Genomic DNA, 16,940 nt, shown 5'->3' with positions numbered 1-16,940 from the left:
AAATTCTTCTACCACCATTTGTTTGCAGTGTAAGTCAGGACAAGTTGTTTGGAAACACGGCTAAGAATTTATGAGCAATGTTAACATTGTAAACAATTAATGAGCAGATGGCACATCTTGTTCTCCTCAGTCTCCCACATTCAACACAGGACTTTTAGCATTCAAGGGGTACTCAGAAAATGTCTATTGAATAACATAATATACAAACTTAAGAGTCTGATTTTTAAAAAGTAGCATATTGCCCAAGGTTAAGTGACTTTCTTTTATTTTACAGTTGTCAAAATTAAGAATGTTTTTGCTTACTTGAAGTCTATTTGTATTCATTAGTACATTTCAACAATTTGGAAATGAAAGATGTGAAGATCATTTGATAAATAAGAAAAAATTGCATATAAGGTTAATTTTTTAAAAATGAGGTTATTTCACAGTGCTAAACTAGCTTTTAGAACTTCATAACACAGATATACTTGACGACCAATTAATAGAAAAGTACCCTTTTATTGAGAGGTAAGACAAGTATATTTACAATATTCAATTGTTAGATAATATAATCTGACAGTGAGACTTTTTAAAGCAGCAGTATTTCAGGAATTACAATTTATAAGGGGAAAAGAAAAACATTCCAAATATGTTTCTGTTACAGAAAATACACTTAACAATGACAGAAACACTTAAGGCTATGTAGTATTAGACCTTTTCCTCCATCTCTATAAAGTACATTTTTGTTACAGACAGAAGGCTGATTTTGGAAAGAAAGAAACAATAGGATGTATAGTGCTTTCTATCAGAAGACTAGTATGTTTAAAAATAGTCTCATCAAGGGTTCTGAATAAGAAATATAAGTGTTGCCAGGCAGTCCCAAACTCACATTTGATATTAACCGCAGACTCATTTAAAACTGAAAACTGCTCCAGCCTCTCAATCTTACTAAGGACTGGGAGATTATCAAACCCTTTCAAGTCTACTAATGCTTTTGAATTAAGATTGTTGAAAAAAAGAATCTCTGTTACAGTGCAAAGAACATTTTGATAGAAATTCATGTCTACAAAGGAGTTAAATACAGATGTCCCTTACATTAGCAGATACTATTCTTGCTCTAAAAAGGTAGAATTATCAAGACATTGTAAATAATATGGGTTGAAAATATGTGTAACAGAGTTCTACAGGGCACCTTATATAAGTCAATCCTCAAAGTATGTATTTGACACTCTCCAAGTGAGGATATTACTTTTTTGAAGAACATTAGACACAACAGTAGGCTCTTATTATTCCATTAACTATTGAGGTAGGAGTCTCCATTTGTCATTACCGCATTTTCACAGACATATCATTAAGTCAAATCCAAGTACCAAAAATGTCAGTAATCCTCAAGACTAAACCATTACACTATACACCAAAGTCTTTCCTTATTTAGATGAGCAAGACTGGGAGTTCTCTGTGTATCGAGAGATTTAACTACAAATAAAATAAGCTGTAATCTATTTTTGTAGACATGTTTGTAAATAAATACCACACATTTCAATTATACTTTTATGCATTAAAAAGCTTTGCAACTGTTAAAAAAAGGAAACAGTGCAATCAGTGGTAAAACAAATAGTACTATCGCTGTTGAAATGTTTCCCTACATTTATCACTAAAGCTGTCACATCTTGTAAAACTAAAGAAAACAGCTATTTCCTACTGTCTAATAATCAGCAATGGTGGAAAAAAGAACACATTTTTTTTTTAGTGTCATGTTCTTAAGAAACTATAGCCAGTTTAATTACAGTGAAATAACTTTAGCATGTGAACTCATGTATTTTGTAATTAACTCGAGTGATCATATGAAGGATATGTCATGCTTAAAAGGAAAAAGCTGAAAATAAGGGAAAACTCAGATTAAATGAATAGCCCTTTAAAAATAGCCTAAGTTTAACCTTTTAACATGTTAATGTCTTAAAGTAAACATTATCAAAAGTTATTTTAATTTATGAAAAACAAAATAATAAGCCACTGCTAAAATTAAAAAAAAGAAAGAAAAATTACATCATGACATGGAAAAAATCCATTTGGTTTGCATCATTTAGTATCTTCAACAAGACTATTCAATGAGACAAGCCACGAAACAAACTACTTCATTCATGGTCAAGAATGCTTTTTTGTTAAATACTTACATGTAATGAATGATATAAACAGATACTTAGGAGGGCAGATTCCCAAGAAGTATGAGAATTTCTAGAGTATGTTGCTGACCAAACTTAGTCAGTTATAATTTGGGAACTAAAGGTTAGTAAAGAATGACCTTTGAATATTCCAACAAAGAATATCTAGTTCAGATTTTCACCTGGCTTTGAAATATTAAGATTCAGAAGAACCACAAAAGTTTTATTTTAACCATGTTTACAAAAAAAAAAAGTAATCCATACATCAAAAATGGGGTTTCCTTGGTTTTAATACATTAAAATGACATAATCCAATTGAATTCATGCATCACTTCCAGAGATACAGTGCAACTGGAAATATTTTTGCCATTGCAGTGGACATTTCTAAAAAGCAAATGCCTATGGATGCTCCTGAGCTTTCAAAAGAAAAAGAAAAGAAACAGGCACCACAGTTCTCTAAGGATAGCCGAGTTTCGCACATTGTGGAAAAACAATACAAATAGCCTTCAAGAGTTTCATAAGCATCGTAACATGGATTTCATCTCTCTCAGTTTGCTTGCTGACTTCTTAGTTCACTTGAGTAGAAGCCTGTTTTCATTGCTTCTTTGCTATTTTGCTGCTGGTACTTTGTAGGCTATACGTTTTGAACTCCTGTAAAGAACATTACAAGCTATTTCATGTAATTTAATTTTGTGCTGAATATTCTTCAAATGACTTTATAAATAACACAATATTTTAAATGAGTCTTCAAATTCACTTGTTGTTATACCATATTGTTGCTTTCTCCAACTTTATCTACAAACTGTAAGGAGAAGAAAAACAGATAATTAAAGAAAGTCTGGAACATTACAAAACATTATATCAATATTTAAAATGTTGATTTTAAAAACCCAGCCTTACAAGAAGAGTTGTGCAAATTTAAGGTATGACTGACAATGGCTAATCCAGTACTACTCACCATCATCTTCTGATACATAAATGTGTATAACATTTTTTTTTCTAAAAGTTGTTTTTTGCATGACATGTTATACATATGAGTTCAAGGGTGCAACATGAAAAATGCAACACAATGAATAAAGAAATTGTATAAGATGAAGATAACACTGCTAGCTTAACAAAAAATAAAAAATAAAAACATAAAAAAACTGAAATGTCAGCCATTCATGCATTAATGAACCCAATAAGATATTTCAACTGACCATTACTGTGGATCTCTTCGGGGCCTATGTAGTCTTTGAACAAACAGATTTAACTCCATTAAGTTCAATAGTTAACAACAGTTATTGACTAAAAATACTTTAAATGTGTATTCTGGACGTTGGATTGAAAGTGGTAATGACATTAAAGATAGATTTAATGATGTAAGCATAAATTTATAATTATTGAATATAAATTTTAACACACATTACTGTAAGTGGTTATTTACTTTGGCTACTACACCCCAAACATAAAGCAGTTGGGTTTGTTTGTTTTTTTTAACATTCCAGATGGTGATGTAAAGACTGATATTGTATATAACTGGTAGAGACATTAAAAGTTATATAACCCAGGTGGTTATACTACCAAATTCTAGCAATCACCTGATCATTTATTTTATTTCACAATTCACATTTTTACATAAATACTTATCATGATGAATAATGATAAGAAACATTGTCTATTGTATTGGGTGTCCATTTATGCAAATTCTTAAGAATCCTTAAATTAAGGGCACAAATAATGATTATGACTCTGTAACTAGAAGTTTCAGTACATTCAAAAGCCATTTTAGGTATAAGTAACATTCACTACTGTATGCATTTGCAGATTAATGCAAATGAAATCAGAGTATACCCCTATAAGCCTACATTCCAACGTTTTGTTATATTATCACAAACAGGTGACTGGCAACTGAAACTAAAAGTTGCTCTCGAAGAATACACGGATTTATTAGAATGTTAAGGTAAATTTAAGTGGAGAGAAAGCACAACAATCTCTCCCCAAAGGTAACTTGAAATATTTAGGTTGTCTTGGCTGTAAGGTTCTGATCCTAAAATTACCCTGGGGATGGAAATAGGATTAGGCTTATAGTGGTACTTATTTTTCCATAGGTAAGCCATTCTTTAGCTCTTTGAGAATTCAATAAATGCTATGAACTTTCTCTCTAGAAACATCTATAAAAATCTGTGAACAACTTTAGAAAGTTGATTAACTTCCCTGGAACCTAATTGGAACTTGTGGTCTTTAAAGCTACTTTATCCTACTTATTTAGGACAGAGTTGGACCTATGAAACCAATCCAAAGAAGGATATGAATACTTCTGATATGGGTCGGACCTAGAGCCAAAAGGATTGTAGCCAACTCAGCTGAATTCTAGATCATCTAGATTCTTTTAGAAATTAAGGATTTTGGTTTAGTTTTGAAACTGAGGAGGTAGGCTAAGAAACAGTCATCTAGTGTTGTCTTGAAATTGAGCAAGTTCCCTAAGGTCAACAAAATGCCATCCTTCGCTCACTTGCTTAGCAGAAAATATTTTGAGTTTCCATTATAGGCCAGATACTATGCTAGTCACTGGGGATAGAACAATGACTAAAATACAATCTGTCTCTGCCCTCAAGGACTGTAGTTTTACATGGAAGTGCCTCCCTTTCTCCTTTCCTTTCTTTTTTCTTTTTTGTTCGAGACAAAGTTTTGCTCTATTGCCCAGGCTAGAGTGCGGTGGTGTGATCATAGCTTATTGCAGCCTTGATCTCCTGGTTCAAGCAATCCTTCCACCTTGGCCTCCCAAAGTGCTGGAATTACAGGAGTGAACCACCATGCATGGCCTGAAGGCTTTTTTTTTTTTTGACAATTAAATGAGAGGTAAGGCTGCACGTAGTGGCTCACACCTATATAGCGGCTCACACAGCACTTTGGGAGGCTGAGATGGGGGATTGCTTGAGCCCAAGAGTTTGAGAACAGTCTGGGCAACATAGTGAGACCCTGTCTCTAAGAAAAACAAAAACAAAAACAAAGAAAAAAACAGAGGTAAATGCTATAACAGAGGTGTGCACAGGAATGTTATGGAAGCACACCCCGAGCCAGCCACAGGGAGTCAGGAAAGCTTTTCCTAAGGTGGCAAAAAATAAGCTGAATTCTGAATGGCCTTCTAAGACTCCACCAAAAGATGTTACTACCTTCAAGGTAGCAGTTTAGCATGAAACATTTGTTGAATGAATATTGAATAAAAGGAAGAAACTCTATTTGTTAATTTTGCAAATGTTCTCTTTAACCTTTGTCTGATTTGATTCCTTTTATTTTATCAAGATGGAAACCAAGGCACACACTGGAAAACAAATTTGACAAGCTTGTTCAAACTGTAAACAGAGCTGGCAATAGACTCTTTCCATCTGAATCCCAGTATAATACTGCTTTATTCAACTCTTTTTTTTTTTTTTTTTTTGAGACAGGGTCTTACTCTGTCACCCACCCAGGCTGAAGTGCAGTGGCACAATCATGGGTCACTGCAGCCTTGACCTCCTAGGCCCAAGCCAATCCTCCCACCTCAGTCTCTCGAGTAGCTGGGACAACAGGCGCATACCATCACACCCAGCTAATTTTTGTATTTTCGGGGGTAGAGATGGGGTTTCACCATGTTGCCCAGGCTGGTCTCGAATTCCTAGGTTCAAGCAATTCACCCACCTCAGCCTCCCAAAGTGCAGGGTGTCAGCCCCCACACCCGGCCTTATTTAACTGTCTTAATCTAGGCTACTTGGTGGAGAAAGAAAATATTTGCAGGAAATAATGGTTTCCTTTTTACATTATTGCTACTAAAATTAAAGATTATATAAAAGTTAAATAAAAAATGCCCTGAACTCTCAGAGAGAAAGGTAGCATAGCATATCAAATCTGAGTAACATTAAAAAAGAGAATATGGATCTCGAAATGGATATAGTAAAACAAAATTTCATGTTTTATAGGTTTAGCAATATTCATTTTTTGGTCTTCACGGTACTCATGATCTGTGTGGGGTAACTATATCATAATACAAAACTCATCAGTTAACCATGTTTCAATTACTCAAATTTCTAGAAGTGAAAAGCAGAATATACGTATTCTGTTGGCTTAAAATATATATTGCTAAATATATGATTACTTACTGATCTAATTCCAGGTAAATTTAGGAGGGATCCAAGGACTGGCACTCTTCTAATAAAGCCAACGACAACAGGAAAGAAGCCCCTGGGAGAGAGAAAAAAAGGTCCTTAATATTTACATTTTCTATTTTCAAAATAATTGCTAACCAAAGAAAAAGAAAGTATCCTGTTAAAATTCTGAACAATTGAGGGACTTCAAACTTAGAAATAACTACAAATTTAATTAAAAATTTTGTGATTGTTGGTAAAAATGTGAGAAGTACATGAGGCCTAGCTATAATTTAGATTATGAGTTAGCTCAACTGCTGAAGATTTCTCCAACTATGAGTTGTGTGGGGTGAAACTGATCAAAAGAAAGGGGCTGTTGAGACCATATGTGTAGAACCATGAAAATAATAATAGCTATCATTTACTAAATAAGTACTAAGAGTCAAAACATTTAGTGAACACTAAGAGACTGCCTGCCAGATACTGATCCTCACAGTATGTCTCATTCTTTCTTGGTAGAAACACAAGTCTACAGAAGTTCCACAGCTTCTAACCAGTTTAAAATTAACAGTAGATCAGTTAAGCTACCTTAGTATAGGAAGAGAATGAAATAGTTGATTTTAAAAAGGCAAAGAAAGTAAACTTTTCCTGGGTGTTAAAATATGTACTGTGATATTGTGAAATATATATTCGGTCTTTGACCTCATTTTCTGGCTTACAACTCCTAAAATACTTAGAGTCCCTACAAGGTGATGTCTTTTTGTATACTAATGAGTGATCAATGGGTGGCAGCCCCTAGGTAGCTTCAGTATGGGGGCTGGTCACCAGAAAGACCAAGGCAAGATTAGGGGGCTGGAAATTTGAGCCCTACCTCCTAACCTCCACGAAGGGGAGAGGGGCTGAAGGTGGAGCTGATCACCAATGGCCAATAATTTAATCAATCATGCCTAGTAATGAAGCCTCCATAAAAACCCAAAAGGACAGTGTTCAGGGAGCTTCCGAATAGCTGAACACAAGGAGGTTCTCGGAGGCTGGTGGGTTGGGGAGGGTGGGGGGGATCTGCGACCCTTTCCCCTTTCCTTGCCTTACGCATCTCTTTATTTGTGTCCTTTGTAATGCCTTTATAATAAACTAGTAAACATCAGTGTTTTCTTGAGTTCTGTGAGCCTCTCTAGTAAATTAGTCAGATCCAAACGGGATTGTGGGAACCCCAATTTAGAGCTGGTCAGTCAGAAGCATGAATAAAACAACCTGGGGCTTGTGGCTGGCATCGCTGGGAGTAGAGGACTGTTGTGGGACTGAGCCCTCAACCTGTGTGATCTGGAGCTATCTCCATGCAGACAGTGTCAGAACTACATTGGGAGGACACTCAGCTGTTGTCTGTTGTAGACAACTAATTGTTTGATTGCTGTATGGGGAAAACCCCCACACATTTGGTCACAGCAGTCTTCTGTGTTGATTGTGGTAAGACGAGTACAGAAAAAAAGCTGTTTTCTTCACAGAGTTAGATAGGGATTTGAAAATACTACCATGAATAGAATTCAGAAATTAAGCAATAAGATTCTGTTATGAATCCGCAGAAGTCAAAATAAAGAATTAAACAGAAAGTAGAATTTTTTAAGTTAGACAAGTATTTATGTTGATGGTATATGTGTGTGTTTCAAAGAAAATCACAATTATTTCCCAGTAGTAATGAATTCAAAAGATCACTTTTATTTTAAGTATTGTTTTAAAACATAAAAATGTGTGATTTCATATGTCATTATTTAGGATTATAAATATCTAGAAAAACAATGCCAAAGACCCTTGGCACTAAATCTCCAGCTCAGAATATCTCAGAACACAACAAAACCCAAGAACAAAAACTAGTATTTATACCACAAAGCTCTCTAAACCTAAAACCTATGTATTACTCCAAGCTTGTCAATGATACTAAGACTTCCCATTTTTTATTCATCTCAAAGATTAGCTTTGGCTTTTAACTTTCATTACTAAAATTCCTACATAATTAAGAAAGCCAATGATTTTCTTAGTTCTTAAGATGCTTAAGTTTTCTGCTGCAAGATACATCTGCTGACACAAACTCCTCTTCTCTACTCTCTTCTCTCTTAGCCACTATGAGCTTTACTCCTAGTTCTTCTCCCACCTCTTTTCCTCGTTTCTTCTAGTGTTTTCTTCTTTTTCTCTGCCCACCCTAAAATGTCAAGAGTACCCCAAGATTCCAATCTTATCACTCTATACTCTGTATTGTATTAACAGCCTCTTGACTGGCTCCCCTGACTTCAGTTTTTCTCTTTAATACCTACTTTATCCTGGTAGCAGAACAACCTCCCTAAAACATCTGCCCCGTGTATCACCTCTGGCCTAAAAATACCTGTGCCTCACTACCCCAACCTTCTCCAAACACTGCTCCCCCAGCCCAAATTTGGTTACAGGTTAAGATATACTTTTCTTAATAAGTCATCAAAGGAAGTTTGCAACCTGGCTGCAGACTTCATTTTCAGTTTCATTACCAACCATCTCCTTCAACTGATCATATGCTCCTGTTCTATAGGAGTATTCATTCTTTTCAGAACAAGCTGTGTATTTTCATGGCCTTGTCTGTTCCTTCTGTTAACTGTCATTCCCTTTCTCATTTATAGGATAAATTCTTACCCATTCTTCAAAGCCCAGTTTATCAGTTAACATTTCTTACCTCTCCCGGAATTTACTAATTATTTAATCATGCTCCTACAATATTCTGCATATACATTTATAATGGCATTATGACTATATCCTACTGGTATTTTTAGAGTCTACTTCCCATAATAGAAATGAGAGATTTTCTAAAGCAGATTTGGTACTTATTTTTATGTCTCCTGTGGGTAATACAGTGCCTGGCAGATAGAAGACAAAGGATATGCACTGTTGGAATAAATAATTAAGCCCAACCCTACTTAAAGGTATTTTCTTTTTTTTTTTTTTGAGACGGAGTCTCGCTCTGTTGCCCAGGCTGGAGTGCAGTGGTGTGATTGGTTCATTACAACTTCCGCCTCCCAGGTTCAAGCAATTTTCCTGCCTCAGCCTCCCGAGTGCTGGGATTATAGGCATGCACCACCACAGCTGGCTAATTTTTGTATTTTTAGTAGAGATGGGGTTTTGCCATGTTGGCCAGGCTGGTCTTGAACTCCTGACCTCAGGTGATCCACCTGCCTTGGCCTCCCAAAGTGCTGGGATTACAGGGGTGAGCCACCGCACCCAGCCAAAGTTATTTTCACATAGATAGATACACATACTATTGCTTACCTGCTAATTGGCATTTACAAAATATTACCTGATCAACATCTCCCATAGTGGTGTATTTGGTAAACAATCTTCTAATATGTATATGTGCTAAATAAATTTGGATCAAGTAGTAGTAACTACGAAGTATAAGATTCTACACACTAAAATGCTGGCTCGATCTATCTATCTATCTACCTACCTACCTACCTACCTAGCACCAACCACTATTTAGTTGATAAAAATATCAAACATAAAGATGGTGCCTTAAAATGCCAATAAAATGAACTTTATTGTGCTGACAATACAAGATAATTTATACCATTAGTTAGGCAATCATTTACATTTGATAAACATTTTTATAGTTGCTTCATCTAAAACTATAATAAAAGATTCAACTTAAATAAAGTTAAGGAAATGATCATCATCTTACTCCAAGTGATGTAAATATCTGAGTTTTTGTACTAACTATCTGACGCACTGGTTTACTGAAAGAGACAATAATATACCTTACCTGAACAAGAGAAAAAATCCATAAATTTCGAAGATCATGCCTATCAAAGGCCAACCAATAAGGACTACAAATACACCACCCAGAAAAAATCCTGTAGCTTTCATTTTATGTTTTTGGAAGAAGAATCTGAATGTTCTTTCTAAACCAATTACAAAAGCCAAGCCGGCGACAAATAAAACCTAAAAGAGAAAAAAAATACAACACGGAAAAGGTAGTTAAACACACTGCATAAATTTTAAAAGTAAAATCAAAGCTAAATATAAAAAAAGAAGCACATTTGTTTGGTTTCATGTGGGCAACTGGCCAGACAGAACTGTAATGTACAACCAAGAAGCAGAACCAAGGAGGGGGTTATGCATGTTAAAGTTGTAGTTTTGTTCCACTTGTCTCATTCCTCTTCTATCTTGATTAAATGGAGAAAAAGAGAAACAAAGAAAGATTAGACGTTACCAAGGGGCATCTGTGTCTGCAGTAGTTTTCCTAGTTTTAGCTGGATGAGGAGGGCTTAGTCAAGCAGATGAGTTGGCAAGGCATAAAGAGGAAAGCTGCCCATAAATATGTCACCCAAGGGTATTCCTCTTGGTTCTGAAATATTCATCATAGGCTACAGGAGTTTCTATGGATGGGAGAAATATTGACATGGCTAAGTTGATAGCAGAAGAAACAACGGGAAGCCAAGAAGATTCTAGTTTTATAAATTCTAGAATATCTGGTGGCAGCAGAAATAAAAATACAACCATGTGTTTTCAAATATTTTGAATGTATTCTGTGGACAAGAAATGGTGATGTATTAAGAGCTTGCTTTCCCCAGGTTTTCTTTCCAAATACTTGCCCTCTCCATTAACATTCTTTAGTGAAAACTATTTCACACAAATATAGATTAAGCCTAATGGTTAAGCTTCATATTCTAGGATAGCAATGCTATTATCATTTATTAAGACATCAATTTTGAACAATTTTGCTATCTTTTATCTTTTCCCATTTCCAATTAAAAGCCCAAATATATATATGTGTGTGTGCGTGTGTCTGTATACATATATATATATATATACAGTGTCTTCACTGCCTTAGAAGGGTTATTATTTATTTCCGGATCAAAACCTCCACACATGAATAGCATAGTACACATTCCAAATAAACAACATAGATCCCTTTCTAAGCAAGTCAACCATTAACATAGAGATATATTTTTTAAAAGGGTAAAAAAAATCTATCTTATGCAGCTGAATCAAATGCAAAGTCTCGGATGTTTAAAGTAAAAATACTTCAGTGAATGTATCAAGGCATGAGACTATCAAGTCATCTATTTTGAACTCCTATTTAGAGGCAGCCTTCATTTAATGTATTGTAAATCTCATGACAAACACTTAACAGAGTAGTTATAGAATTAGAAAACCTCATTAAGTGTTTACCTTTTATTTAAACAGAAAGCTGACAGGTTTCATTCCTGATGGAAATAGAGAATGTAACAGGAATTACTTATGAGTAATAGTGAATTATTTTCCCCAAATTTAATAGCAGGTAATAATTCATTCGTAGGTAAAATTTCCTTATAAATTTAGTTAAAATATGTATTTAAAAACTCACATTTCCAATAGCCAGTAGTGCTTTGTCAAAAAAGAGAATCATTCCAAAGAACAGGAAAAACACTCCAAATCCTGTTAATCCCATTCCAATTTCTGCAATATAAGTTATATGGTTAAGAGCAGAGAAAAATTAAACTCACATTAACATCCCTGTAAACTAAGAAAACTTTCCAGTTTTCCTTTAACAGATATACGAAAACAGGTACTCAAAATTGCAGGTTAACTTCATAATGACATTTATTTAGCTCTATAACAAATTAATTATCAGCAAATTATTTCAAAATTTAAAACATGATGAAAATTTCTAATCCTTATATGGGAGATAGCATTTCTCAGACATAGCTATAATAAAAAAAGATAAATCAGGATTCTAAACCTTTGGTTTTGTATATATATAATTTGTTTTTTTCTTCCTAAGAAGCTCTCTCACATCAGACATAAATGTATAGATTTCCTTTAATTACTTATCTCCTTTCACATTCTATAATTATTATTTATATGCACGATATCTACAGTTCCTTCTTACTCTCCTTAAAATTAATTCCTTCTTTACTCCATTAGAAATGTTACGGTAGGTCAGCACAATATCCTTTAGTCAATTATACACTGCTTGTCACAATGGCAACAAGAAATATTTTGAAAATCACGGTAGCAGTCTTCTCAAAATCATATTTTCACAAGGTCAGGCGTCACTTTTAATTTCTTGATTACTTATTATGGACTTATCTACACATTTACCCAAACTACAAATCCACTTACATATTTGGTCTACAGTCCTAAAATCACCTCTCCAAAGTTTCAAAGAATCCTGTTTTACCTAATATTAATATTCTAGGTTTTTAGTGTTTCATTAAGAAACAAAGAAATGTTGATCAATTGCCAGATGCAAGGAACTGTTCCAGGTACTGAATATATAGTGGTAGACGAGGTGCAAACTTTAAAGTCTATGTTTATCTTGCATATAAAATTAATACTTTTATTGACTGTGCATTCCCTAGGTCTTATGTTTTTAATATGAAAAGTCTCAACGTCTAAGGTGACAGATGTACTCTTCTATTAATGTTATAAAGCGCAATTCACTAAGTTACCTCCTTGATCATTTTAGTTTTGATTTTAGAAAATAGTCACTAATCCATAGTTTAGCTAGAAGCACAATCTGCATACAAATGAGTCAGAGTAGAAGCCACTGTATTTTTAGAAGCACAATTTAAAATACCCTATCACTGATTTCTGATCTACTGCTTAACTTTTTGCCTCAGCTCCAGAAAGCTAAAATCTAGGTCACAGCTACTTTAAAAAATCTTAAGTCATATAAAATGTTCTGATAATTTGAAAACTTGCATTAATTTTAGCTTTTTCTACATTCCCCACCTGCTCAACTTCCTAATAACTAGTGTCTTCCATTCCAGACATCTTTTGTTCCCAAAGTTAGTCTAAAATAATTCAGGTACCTGGTCTATAAATACACCAGTAAAGCGTATTCAACACACATTCCTATGAAAATTTGAGGCTGATACTTTCATGATCAAATGCCTTAAGATAATTTACCAAATTAGCTGTTTGGATAGTGGACGTAATTTCATAGGGGAAAATATGGACAAAAGAGCGAGTAAAATTCTATTAGTAACTATTTAGTAGTTAGGATTAAACATCGGCAGCTTTGTTGGTTGAATATGACTAATTTCTATCTTTTCACAAATAACCTTGATGATTACATAAACATTGTGAGATGTTTTTAGAAAGGAAAGTATATGGAAAGACACCTACTATGTACTGAGAATTTACCACGATTTAGGCCTTATGAAGTGCTTCGCGTACCTTATATAACTTAATACTTCCAGTGCTACTGGAATGCAGGTATAATTACATCTTTTCAAAGATGGAGGAAAATGAAGTTTAGAGAGTTGACTTAACTTGCCCAAAGCCACACTTCTAATGAAGCATTTGAACCAAGGTCTTCTGAATCCAAAGCTTATGTGCTTAACCATTAATGCCATAGTTCTTCCCACAGAATGTTTAGTTTTTAGGTTAAAGGTGTTTGGTTACATGAAACTCAAGGACACTGGAGTATACTGAACGTCTGGAGGGCGCGTCTTTTAGGGGATTCAAGTTTAATATTAGCTTGTTATCTAACATAGCCAAGTAGAACTATTAAAAATTAACTGCAGTGAAAAAGGACAATCTCTGAGTATGGTTTACCATGTCATGAAGTGTTTATACAAAAATTTTATAATTTCTTTAACAAAATTGTGAGGTTAAAAGTAGCACTAGTCCTATGGTTCATATGTGCAACTGTGGACCTAGAGGTATTAAGTTAACTTGTTCTCGATCACAGAAGCAGCAAAAATGTGTGTGTGGTATGGAGGCAGGTACAACAGTCTGTGGAGTCAGCATTCAACCAGTCTTCTCACTCCACAGACAACCGTCCTACAGCTACAACATGGGAACCAAAATATTCCACTACTTTATCCAGTACAGTCCAGTGGAAGACATTGCCCAAAACATCTTTGCCACAACTGGCACTGGCAATGACATTGCCAAGTAGCTCCTGATCCACACTGGTCAAAAGTCTCAAATTGGCCTCATGCCTTATTCTCAGCTCCAGGATCCCCCTTTTCCCTATCCTTATGCATTCATAAGCCCTCTGGCTATCAAAAGCCCTGCACAGAGCTGCCTTCTTTCCATCAGAAGTAAAACTTATCTTCCTTCACTCCTCCCACGTTTAAAAAACTACCCACAAGTTTAAAAAAATATAAAAACAATTTAATAAAACGAATCTGTCTAACATAAGGAGCATACTGCGGAAATTTTTTAAGGAAAGACATGCATTACCTAATGGTAAACACTGTTAGCATTTTGATATCTTATTCACAATTTTTTAAAAGCAGCATTGTCTTTCTTACTATGCCCTTTGAAAAACAGAAGTCAAGAAAGAATTCAATTGAACATTAACTGTACTGGAGAACGCAATTATCACACTAGACTTTTAGACAACGTGATGAAATGAAGATTCAGAGGCAGCATGCCCCTCCTCCGTCCCTCTGAATAAGTCTTGCCTTTTTTTGGGGCCGGGTGGGAAGGCGATGAGGAAAGTCCTAGAATCCCTTAAAATAATCATGAATTTCCATTTATTCTACTCTGATCGGTGCTTGGTCACTCTCTCTAAAAACCAAAATCCCAGAATAATCCTGACAAATCACTTGAATGATGGCCAATCCCTGCAGTTAAACACACTCACACACAAACACAATTTGAAATCCAAAATGCATTTGGTTCACTAATCGTTTTATGTTCCAATCCGCTGTTTCACCTAAAACATGTGACAAGTGAACAGCAAAGAGAAAAGTTTCATTGCTCTCACAAAATTTAATGAAGTGAGGAGAATGCTTCTCAGGGAGAATGCCCACAGTCCATCTCCACCCTCTTGTTTTTGCAAGGATGTAAAGCAGGCATCATTACTATATTAAGTCTTCAAAAATATAATTTCTATGCACAGGTTATTCTCAGATCTTAAATAAAGTTTATATCAAGTCTTCTTAGGTGATAGTGGGATACAGTGCAAAAGGTTTCTGAGCCAGCACACCTGGGATCAAGTTTTGTTTCTGTCACTTTTTTTATGACCATGCACTGAATTTCTTTTGTGCCTCATTTAACTTATGAAAGGGGCATGCTTCTGTTTGCCTTACAGGGGTCTTGTAAGAATAATGCATAACGATTCACATGAAAGCACATGGTAAACTGAAACAAAATACCTTTATGTAATTGCCAGTAATTATTATTACACCAGATTCCTACCCGCTTAAGACTACATTTTTATTTTCTTTGATCAGAATAGGCCAGGTCAATGGACCAAAGTGGGCGGCAACGTTGGGGCAGGTGGCCCCAAGGAGCAGCCGCAGTCCAGCCTCAGGAGGGAAGACAGTCTGACTGGGGGGTGGCAGTGTGTGTAGGAGGCCTTAGAAGCTCTGTGAAGTTGGTCTGCCATGACTTGAATCTACACATGAAGACTCCACTTTAAAATAGGGCATTTTAAATAAACTTCTATTTTTTACTTCAATACACTGTTTAAGTCTTAAAATCTTGAAAATCTCAGTTAACTGGAATGAAATGAAAGGCGTGGCAGATAAAGCAAAGTGAGACAAAAAGGGACTCTTACGACCATCAAAAGATGAGGCATAGAGCTTGGGCAGACATAAATACAAAAATTATTAATATTAACAAAAAGCAGTAGGAAAGTGGAAATATTATAATGAGAGAAAAGGAAACCGATATCAATGCTAGCTTTAGAGATGAAATAGGCCTGGAGAACTCTGTGGCAGGCAGAGAGTGATGCTAAAATAACAAAACAAGCCACAAAGCACAATATAAAATACCAACGAAATACATCCTTTAATGGAACACAAAGTGACTTTTCTCTACTGCTTGAAACTTTAGCAGGTAGAAAAGTGAGAATGTTTCAAGAGATTTCTAAAAGGTTGCTTACAGTACTGGCAAAAAGCGAATATTCAAAATGCCACATTTAAGCGTAAGCACATTTTCAAAAAGAGCCTACTGTAGGTGACATTTAAAATACCGCCTCCCAAATAACCAGCCAGCCAGGGACTTGTAGAGGACCCGAAGTGTGTCATGCGCATAAACGATCCCGAGAGTGGGCCGTGGGCACCACGCAAACTTTCTCTTGTGGCGAGCCCCCAGAACAAAGCGCCTATCTCACTGGGGATGAGGAGATCATCGCGACCCTGGAATGAGACAGACTCGGCTAAAGCTCCCCTCCCCAGCTACGGCGTCCCACCCTGCCCCACAGACTCTTCTCCCAGGTCAGGTCCGCCACTGCAAGTCTAGCCCCGGCATCCCCAAGGCAGCCCCTTAGGGTCCCAGCAGCCCTAGCTCTGTCTCGCAGGCCGCCGCCCCCAACCCGGAGCTTCATTCATTGACCCTGTGGAGGGGCAAGACCCAGCCAGGTGATGGGTGTGCACGGCTCGAGGCGGGGACCCCGGAGCAGGTGCTTACTCTGCGTGTCCGTTAAGGAGATCATGGCTGCAGTGTTGGGGACAGCGGCGAGAGCACCTCGGAAAGCCCAGGGTGGGAAGCTGAGTCGGGAGAAATGAAGCCGGGAAACAGCCCAGGCGAGAGCCGCCACGTCTTCCGGAAACACGCAGCCACCCTCACTGCCGCTTTAAGACCGCTTCCTATTGGCGAAACCTGCTTCCAATCTCAACCAATAAATCGTAATGTTGTTCGGTGACGCGCATGGTGACCACACCCCTTGACCAATTAGAGAAGGGTGTTATTTGTGATTGGCTGAACGGACCGACCCGGAAGGGTGGATGCTCTC

General features: G+C 36.2%; 1 protein-coding gene across 2 annotated transcripts; it reads right to left on the bottom strand.

The window, feature by feature from the left end:
- Positions 1–478: 478 nt before the first annotated feature.
- On the bottom strand, positions 479–16,775 carry GOLT1B (golgi transport 1B). 2 transcript variants are annotated; one of them, XM_045364842.2, is made up of 6 exons: positions 16,616–16,775; positions 11,607–11,698; positions 10,020–10,198; positions 6,260–6,341; positions 3,341–3,373; positions 479–2,943 (listed from the first exon to the last, which is right to left on the bottom strand). In XM_045364842.2, the coding sequence occupies exons 1-5, from the start codon at positions 16,638–16,640 to the stop codon at positions 3,365–3,367; spliced, it is 387 nt and encodes a 128-aa protein (XP_045220777.1). In that variant the 5' UTR covers positions 16,641–16,775; the 3' UTR covers positions 479–2,943; positions 3,341–3,364. The 2 variants fall into 2 exon arrangements, with proteins under 2 accessions (XP_045220777.1, XP_065379937.1); XM_065523865.1 differs by lacking the exon at positions 3,341–3,373.
- Between the last annotated feature and the right edge of the window lie 165 nt (positions 16,776–16,940).

This window comes from Macaca fascicularis, chromosome 11 (assembly GCF_037993035.2).
Source record: "Macaca fascicularis isolate 582-1 chromosome 11, T2T-MFA8v1.1".
NCBI classification, from domain to species: domain Eukaryota; kingdom Metazoa; phylum Chordata; class Mammalia; order Primates; family Cercopithecidae; genus Macaca; species Macaca fascicularis.
This window is presented reverse-complemented; position numbering and strand designations above follow the sequence as displayed.

Excerpts from the sequence above, each read along its gene's own strand:
- GOLT1B (XM_065523865.1), bottom strand. The coding sequence starts at position 16,640 with ATGATCTCCTTAACGGACACGCAGA. Across the intron at positions 6,342-10,019 it reads GGATTTTTTCTCTTGTTCAG|GGGCTTCTTTCCTGTTGTCG; the intron begins GTAAGGTATATT and ends TCTCTCTCCCAG. Across the intron at positions 2,944-6,259 it reads ATTTACCTGGAATTAGATCA|TTTGTAGATAAAGTTGGAGA; the intron begins GTAAGTAATCAT and ends TTCTCCTTACAG.